Below are 9,953 nucleotides of genomic sequence, written 5' to 3' on the forward strand. Positions count from 1 at the left end.
GCGCTGATAAAAATCAAACAATACGATCCACGCTACCAGAATAAAAATAAATATGTATTTATTTATTTATTTGCAGGTGAGAGACGGCGCTCACGGTTACTCCCCGCTGATCGAACAGGGCCGGTTTTGCGGCACTGAATTTCCGCCCATTCTAACGTCACAGGGTCGACACTTATGGTTGAGATTCCAATCCGACGACAACATCGAATACAGGGGATTTGTGGCCATCTATGAATTCATAACGAAGCCGACACCGCGTAAGATTTGTTTTGTCACCTTATCTGATCAACCATATGACACGTATGTGTGTATTATGTATGGCGTTAATACATAATATTATATGTGTGGGCGTAGGATGCGGATTGACGGGATAAACGCGATTTATCACCTGCCGTCTGTATATAGGCCTTTGTTGTCACAATTTGCTTTGGTGGAGAATAATTTATGATCAAGATGTGTGTTGGAATGCTTGCGTTATTATTGAGAAGATTAAATTATCGTAGAACCAAAGTTTCTTTATATCAGTTAAATGTTTTTTTTTTTAAATATTAAATTTAAGAAACGTCAAAAATAAATATAAATTATTTACTATATATATTAAGTATCGTAGAACCAAATGTATACGGAAAAGTTTACCCTCTTCCAGAGAATGAAATCTAACACATCGCGTCTGCTAAATGTACTGATTAATTGTTATAGCTTACTATCAACCCGAAATGGACGAGTGCCATTTCGATGTTAATGGCACAGAAGGGTTCATAAATAAGAGCGACATAAGTCAAGAAAGGATAGACCACGCCGTCAAGTATGGTATTCCGTTAGATTGCATGTGGGTTATCTCAGTAGACAAAGAATGGAAGGTACGTGTATTTTAATAATTAATATAATATAATAATATATATATATATATATATATATATATATATATATATATATATATATATATATATATATATATATTTAAAAGCATATTTTATCATTATTATAATTTTCAGATACAACTCACGTTCAACTACTTCACACTTCAGAAGCCGAATGAATGTGAGAGCAACTTTTTGGACGTCTTTACCAGAACAGATACACCACACAGGTTTGGATTCACACTACAAATCTAAATTAATATATGTATGTACATCAGAGCTAGCTGAAGTTCTAAGATCTATCGTTCGACAGTAAGAACAAAACCTCTTACGTAATAAGAGCGCCATTTATCATATTTTAATACTGGCTAGTGCAGACCGTGCGCGACAATAGCCGCAATAAACTTAAAGCATCACAATTGTCATTTGATTTTATCTATAAATGTTATTATAATATAACAAATAACAACACTGAGAATTATAGCAATTGATCGCTCAATTTGTTTAGATAACATGCTACATATTACAGTATTAAAATAAGCTAATTACGCTCTTATTTTGTGGTAATTGGTCGTAGCAGAAAAGAGTTATTAAGCACGTATGTTTTGTATTAAATTAGATACTATTGTTTAATAGTAACTACTATCTTGAAGACTTGTCTTCGAATTAAGCTCCCTTGGTTCGTAAGAACTTGATCGAAGAAGACTCGTCGTGGAAGCAGCCGCTTCCCTCTCCACGTCAACCCTATTCCAGCTCAATGTCCAGCTGGATCCTTCTTTGATAAAAAACTTTGCGCATGCGTTAACATAACTTCAAAAAAACATGACAATTTTTTTTTCACAAATATTAAAAACTATAAGCCCGTTGTTTGCGCCTGCTAAATTATTGTGTCGCTTTCTAAATCTTTATTGTTAGTGAAGTTTTCTCTTCATTTAAATAAATATAAACTGGCTAAAGACCTCTGAATTACATTCAGGAAAAAGTCGAAATGTTCTCTATATTATAATTCAATTTTTGCCAAGACTTTTAAATTAACGACTTCATAAGAGACGCGTTTCACTTTGATAATCCATCAGCGATTCACGTTAAATATAATTTTACTACGTAGCCATCTTGAAACATGATCTTTAATTTAAAATCCCTTTGAGGCCAAATATTTTCTCATGATTAAATACAATAGCTAAATATAATATATGTGGAGCTTTGGTTTCATCTTTTCCGTTATCCAACCGCCTTTTTATTAAGATTATCGTGTTATGACTTGACGTTTTTTCATAAAATTTATACAATGATAAAAAAATATTCAAATTATTTTAATTGATCTTCAGAATTTTCAGTTTTAAGTTTCAGAAGATTCTTAAGCAGCAAGATCAAGAAAAATTTTCATGATAGTTTGAGCAAAATACGCTGTCATTTTACGTTGATCTTTTAATGTCATCTATGAGGAGCTGGTGCGATTCATATGATTTAGTTTTATTTATTTTTAAATAAATATCTTATGTCTTTATCACCATGATTTTATTTTAATAAAAAAATATCCAAAGAACGAAAAATAAATAAAACAACAGTGAGCAAATTTTAGCACTGCGTAAAAAATTGGACCTCATAACTAGGGATTTAAATACTGGTAATACCGGTATTGGGTCAAAAATCCACCTTCAATTGGTATTACAAAATAAAATACCGGTAGTACCGAAACAATTTTTTTCCTAAATCCGTACATTTGTTGGAAACGATATTTCCATGGCTTAGAACTAAAAAACGAAAAGGAAAAGCAGGGAATATAATAAGCTCATTTTAAGGGATCAGCCTAAGTACTATATACTTATTTACGTATTCTATTATATTTGAATAAAGATTTAAAACTAAAATTAAATTTATGTTACTTTTAACATGAGTATACGTGAAATATTTATAAAATTATTGAAATATTTTAAAATAAATACTAAATGTGCAATAATTTAATATAGATTATATAAATAAATCTTATCTTAATCACATTAGTGTTTTTTAAAAAATATGTCGTATTTTTAACAAACAAATTTACAATTTTATACGCGTTCCTTTTTCATACAGTTCTTTCAGAAAATCGTAAATAACCAAAAATGACAAGTAATATATAAATATATTTCATTGGAATAAATTGACGAGTGGTGCTCTGGCTCCTGGTATAAAAAATTAGGAGGCATTCAGAAGCGGTCGATCAAAGGCGATGATTTTCTAGACTTATTGATTTGACACTCGTATTTTAAAAAATATTTTTCTGACACATTGTAAATGAATCAAAGTGAAAAAATAAATGGGACGGAAAGGTTTTTATACACAGTCGTCTTATTGATTTTTATTAGTACTCGTAGACAACACAATAAAGGATCGGCTTATAAAGTATTTTTAGAAGTACCTGAATGTAAGGAAGATTGTTGAAAAGCATATTTTTATTTGAAACATGAAATAAGCATAAACAAACAGACGGTTAATTGTCATATATTTCGGCAACCTAAGTCGAAATTTGCTTTTATATTTCAAAATAAAAATATAAAGATGACTACATATTTATTTAAATCTACAAATAAATTATTCCAACTATAATTACTAACGTAAGAGATAAAAGCGTGTTGACCGCATTTAACTTAACTTAACACGCGCGTACCTCACCGTATGCGCTTGTTTGATATGCGCTATGGGTTGTGTGGCACATATGATGCTATTTTTTTTTTTTAAATATTAGATCGAATATAAAAAATGCAAAAAAATATTTAATTATATAGTTCAAAACTTTTCAATTATATTAAACGTTTAAAGAGTTTCAAAGCAGTAATTTATTTATTATCTGTTTTTAGGATAATATATACGAATTTATATTAAGACTCTTTTATATATAAAATTTGATATTTTGATCAGAATATTTGCTTTGCTTCTGCTTCTCTGAAGCCAGCTCACGTTTTTTTTAAATATAGATTACACCGCATACCTTAAAAGTTTGGCCATCTCTGATATACATTATGGATTTTTGCTTCATTTCGTATGCACCGATATATGATTTTACGATTCAATCAATGCTTTACTTTCAGATTGAAGAGCTACTGTGGATCGATAGCAGACCCCGTCGAATCTTTGAATAATATTCTACACATAAGATTTATGGTGGAACCGAGAGCAATCAATTCTACATTTGCAGCCACTTTCACCGCATACAGAGAGAAGGCAAAAGATTCAAGTAAGAAACTGTGTATACTTTTAAAAATCATTTATGCATCTAAAATCAGGTTTTCACGTATGATTGAGAATACTATTTATATTATAGATTGCGGTGATGACGAATACGATTGCGAAGACAATACTTGTATAGATATAAACTTAAGGTGTAATGGACGCAATAATTGTAGATACAAATGGGACGAAGATGAATGTCATGTAAGTATTATAGATCGCTCGATATTTTAAAACTGTATATTTGAGAGGCATTAATTATTATTTTTCAACTATAGACAGCCAAAGGTTCACCGCTGATGCAGTCAGATCATATAATCATTATCTTGGCAGTGTTTTCTTTGATCTTATTTGGGATGAGTATAGCATTCGTTTTTAATTGCGTCAAGAAGCTAATCAATGACCATCGAATCATACAGGTTAGTAATACCATATATTTTTATATTAATAAATAGTGTAGCAAACTATGACAAAGTTACAATTTGATCAGAATCGTTAAGTTTGACACAAAGTATCGAATTAATAAAAAGAGCTTTGTACATTTTTATGAAAACTTAATTTTGTGATCAAATGTAGAAAGGCAAATTGAACCGTGAAAAATATGGGAGTACTTTGATCTATATATAAATAACAGGGATTTATCACAAATATACAGCCACTAAAAGAAGTATTTTTTTGAGTGACTTTGGATTTAATAATTGGACGATGAATGATTTGAATAAAATATTTTTGTATAATGCGAACTGTTGGGAACATTAATTAATCTAATTTGTTAGAAAAAAATTGACATGGGTCTAACGATTATTTGGGGTCCCGTTTTTGTTACAACCGCGAGAATGGCCCAAAGTACACATCAAAATTATTCCAATGTATTTTTAGCTAAAAGAAAGGTAAAAGGTATTAAAAGTAATGGTATGGACCTACTCAATCGTCTGATTAAAACCATAGACAATTTGTAGAATATATTTGAACTAAAAATATAAGTAAAAACTCATAAGAATGCTTAGAAAATAGATGCAAACAATGCGTTTATTGAAATTTATTAACAATGTTTTTTTAAGTGTATTTTTGTCTTACAACTTTAATAAGATTATTTGCTTAAATATTGTGGGTATTTAAATGATTTATTTTGTGTTTCTTTTTCTACTTGTATAAATTACTACATAGAGATCAATGACAAAAACTATTATCTCTGCAGCAAATTTTTGTATGAGAATATAAATAAATATACTTATTTAATGTACTTTATATAGTGACTGCAAAAATCAATTATTATGATAAAAAAAATCGTTATTCGCAGCACATTATCCGGGGACGCAGACCTTTGGCAACGCGCCATCTAATGGTCGCTGGGATGCGTTTTTTGCAAAATTATTGTGATGGTTTTAAGTTTAGGGGGCCTACTATAAGACTTTTAATAAGTAGAGAGCGATAAATAAATCCCATCGTCAGCCCAAGAAAAAAGGAAGAGTGCACGGTCCCTCTGCTGTGGTTGACGACCTAAGAGCAACTGTCTGACATGACCCAAAACTCTTGATATACCTGGCTCCTTGCAAAGAAACGATATTTATTTTGGAACACTCACTGAATGTCTTAAAAAATAAATCAATCCAATTAATAATTAAAAAAAACAGTCTTAATATATTTCCGAAAAACGCTTTAGCAAACGATCGCTACATTATTTAAACTCCCTAAAATTTATTTCTGGATTATTTTAATTACAACAACCAAATTAAAGTTTCATTAAATTATTTTTACTATGCCGTAAAATAAATATTTAATGACATTACATAGCTTCAAATAACGAAGTATAAGTAAGAATTTTATTGAATGATGTAATGTAAAAATAATAAAATTTATTATACTATTTATTTAAGTAAAAGTACAGCGATATATGAACATATTAGATGCCACTTTCATATCAGAATACAGTTTTTTTAAAGTAGTAAAAAAAAAATGTTTAATTTTTCACATTATTAAATAAAAAAATATCAGTCAAAAATCTGGTAATATATATTTTATTTATTTTAATTCGCAAGGGTTTCAAATTTTGTAACAGGTTAAACAATGTTTTATATTTTAATTAAAATGGAAAACCTTTTGTTATATAATACATATTTACTATAATTTTTACATGCCAAACGTATATAATTACCGAAAAATATGTTTGTAGTATTACAAACATTACATGCTTTGTCAAGTTTTTCCCGAAATAATTGTCAGACATAACATCTCTTTGCTTGTATTATATTATTTGTATTTTCTTTGCTTTTTGCAGAACATTATATAAATGTTAGATTGTGAGAAATGATTAATAAATAAAGCAAATAATTTTGATTACCGACATTGTGAAATACTCGATTTTTTTATTATTTTTATTACTGATCTGTATAGCAAATTATACCATTTACTATTTTTCAACATAGAATAAGACGAAAAATACAAACGTTTATCGTCAAAGTTTAAAATTATACTTTACGCTACTTCTAGCTTATTGGCACTACCATATTCAGTTTAAACACGATTTATTCATCCATATATATATATTTTGAAGTTACTTAAACTTTTATTAAAAGTTACTAAAAGTTTTAATGATTTAAAGTAAATCTTAACAAAAATAAAGTGAGTGATATTTTAGGATATAAACTGAACCAGATTTAATAGGCACTATTCTGAAAAAAGTAGGCAAATCAAACCGGATAATATACTTAGATTAGATATTTTTTCAGAATAAGTTTCATGACGATATTAATAAAACTACGGCAATAATATATTTCATAAATATGAGCAAAAAATATTTAAATAGATATATATTTTTATTCAAAGAAATTTCTATTTTTTTAAATGGACCCTTTGAATATCTCGGTCGGTCTGATCCGCCATATTGTTTAAAAATGGCGGCTTTTCAAAAAACTTAAAAAAACGTAAGTTGCTTTAATCAAATTTTGACAACCACCGTCGAAAAATCATAAAAGAAAGTCTTAAAATATTTAAAATCATATATTAGAATGTAAAAAACAAAATACATTTTTTGTTATTTATGTTTTTTAAGACGCGTTATATTTCATAAAATTTGTTCTAAAAATAGATTTGGTAAATATCTCGGCTAATTTCTAACGCTTAATTGATATTACAAAACATTAAAAATCGTAATTTTATTAAAAAATCCTTAGGGGAAAAAATTAAGAAGGCCAAAAACATTTTAAAAGAGAAATTATAATTAAATTTTAATTATAAAAATATATTTATAAATTCGTTACCTAGATTAATCCGCCATCTTGTTTTAAAATAGCAGCTATTCAAAACATAAAAAAATTCTCAACTTTGTTAAAAAAATTTTGGAAAAAATAAGAAGCCCCTATTTATTTTTAATTTTGTTTGACATGTGTGTTTTTTAACATTTATAAAACACTACAACTGTCGTACCTTAAACCATATTACATACAACTAGTTTTAAACATAAATCTTATAAATATCTTAGCTAAATATTGTATCTTGTTTCAAAATACTGGTTATTCAAAACATTAAAAATAAAATGTCGCTTTAAAATAAATATTTATCTCTTAAATTTTTTTTAACGACTGCCGTCGTTTTGGCGTCATTATTTTTCACGGCATATTTTTGCGGATATAATAATAATTCAATCATCCCATATCCATTTTTGCTTTCGCTTTATTATACCCATTTTCATGCTAAACGTTTGTTCGGCTCGCATTAATTTAAATTTCCCAAATTTGCCCTCCGCTAACAATCACAACCTCGAGCATTATTTCCCCGTTTTTCCCTCTTCCCGTTCCAAATTTAAATCCTAGATCGCGAAAATAAAAATTTCCACCTAACGAGTGGTATTAGCAGTCCCTTAATTTGCTCAAATAAAACAGTAATTTGGACCGCGCAGTCACTTAATGGCTCGTTCCGGAGCTAACGTCGAATTTATACCAAATCGCTGATCGTTTTTTTCTTTCTTCCGCAGGAGCACATCAGGCAGTCCAGAGAGGGAAACCTAGATTCGGCTGGATGCCTCCAGACCAAATTAGCGGAGCCCATATCCAAGATAAGCATCAAACACGACGGCATCGTACCTAAATCTAGATCAGGATCTAGAGAATTAGACAACGTCGACTGCTACGTGCCGGGGGTCGGTCAGATCGTTCCTATTCCTCTACAAAACAAACATGAGCGAAATGGCAACGTTTCGATGCCGCAGATACACAAAGATCACGACGGAGAATCTGAGAGCGACGACCAAGGTAATCAAGATCCAACCGGAAGTGGCGTCGTACCAGAGATGTGTGACAGCTGCTGTCAAACCAGAGAGAGCCTCTTTCAAACGCACCCTTTCCACCACCAATCGAGTTCTGATAAAAGCTTCTCTCCTGCGCCCCCGAGTGTGGACTATTCAAGAAAACCGACCAAAGATTCCGCCGATTCGAGACCGTACATGCAACAATCGAACACTCCTTTCTCTACGTTCGGTTACAGTAACACTTCGACGGAAGACCCTAAATTTAAAACTGAGACAGTGATCGAGATGGATCATTACTTGGAGGACAACGGAAATTACGGCGATCTCAATAGGAACGCGAGTCATCAGAACAGGAGCAACGATACGTTCATGCTCGAGGATCAGATGAACAGAAATAGGATTAGACTCGAAGATAAAACGAAGAAGAGTCCCGGTAAGCATTCGAAGTTGATTGATCGACACAATCACTTCGACAGGAGGCCTTACAGCGCAGACACGACGAAGTCAGCGCCCGACGTCATATACATGACCCACTGACAGGAGGTGTTGTCCGAATGGGAGCCGTACAAGAGACGGAGGCCCAGGAACTTTTTGAGGACCATGAGCCAAGGGTGCGGGGTGCTCAAGAACCCCGGACAGGGCCTGAGCCCCATGTCGGTGTACAAGTCTCCGGTGGTGTTTGTCAGGAACTGCCAGACGCAGACCTACGACGAAGACTTTTACGCCATAGAGAATATGTACTCGGACGAATTTTACAACATCGACCACTATTCGTGATATTGAAAATTACTGTACGCGTACTTTGTTCGGACGCAATATTTTTTTATAGTGACAAAGATGGCGGAAGGGCTTCCTATTGGAAGCATACTTTTTATTATTGTTAGAATAAGTAGTTCTGAAGCCTGATCTGAAGAGCGACATTCGCACTCGTTGTAGAGAGTGAAAATTTAAACAGATTAGGAATACAAATAGAAATTCTTATAACCCCATTTGCCGCTTAAAAACCATTAAATTCACCTAAATATCATACATAAACGGGTGAAGTAAAACTTGGTTAAAAAATACATAGAATGTCAGAATTTCTTGCGATTTTTTACATATTATCTTTGATGGAAAATATTGTGGTGTAACATATATTTTTAAGTGCTCTAGAGAGTCACGATCGCATCCCTTATTCTTGCCCGTCGCGGCCATGACGCTTAGGAACGCTACTTAGCCATCCAGCTACTCAATTATTTATTTTAAAATATATAATGGTATAATTATTTGGTCATATTTTTAATATAAAATAAATTATATTTTTAAATATTTTTTTTATTAATGATATTATTACAAATATATGAGCCATTTTTATATAGATTTTTCTAAAAATACTGGTTTTAATTTATTTATTACAGTGAATGTGTACTAGCAGTGAAAATATATTATTACTTGCATTTCAGTAAATTCATATCATAATACAATTCTACTAGTGAAAATATAACTTATCTGAAAGCTGCCAGTGAAATAATATACTGCTCTAAATCATAATACAACAAGTGTGAAAAGTGCAAAAAAAAAGACTGGACTAATTATATGTTTATTAGTAAAATATAACTTTACTAAGACATACATATTTATTTTCAAACACAAACCTA

General features: G+C 30.9%; 1 protein-coding gene across 1 annotated transcript in view; it reads left to right on the forward strand.

Moving 5' to 3' along the window:
- Positions 1-9,285, forward strand: part of Neto (Neuropilin and tolloid-like) — a 228,289-nt gene extending 219,004 nt beyond the window's left edge. The window contains exons 5-11 of the mRNA XM_088191360.1: positions 77-257; positions 700-860; positions 996-1,090; positions 3,932-4,077; positions 4,165-4,274; positions 4,349-4,489; positions 8,044-9,285. Of these exons, the coding sequence (XP_088047486.1) occupies positions 77-257; positions 700-860; positions 996-1,090; positions 3,932-4,077; positions 4,165-4,274; positions 4,349-4,489; positions 8,044-8,853 (1,644 nt within the window). The 3' untranslated portion in view covers positions 8,854-9,285. The remainder of the gene's footprint in view (positions 1-76; positions 258-699; positions 861-995; positions 1,091-3,931; positions 4,078-4,164; positions 4,275-4,348; positions 4,490-8,043) is intronic.
- The last annotated feature ends 668 nt before the right edge of the window (positions 9,286-9,953 follow it).

The sequence above is a fragment of the Plectrocnemia conspersa genome, unplaced genomic scaffold (genome assembly GCF_051122295.1).
Source record: "Plectrocnemia conspersa isolate PC_06_02 unplaced genomic scaffold, ASM5112229v1 ptg000009l, whole genome shotgun sequence".
Classification (NCBI taxonomy): domain Eukaryota; kingdom Metazoa; phylum Arthropoda; class Insecta; order Trichoptera; family Polycentropodidae; genus Plectrocnemia; species Plectrocnemia conspersa.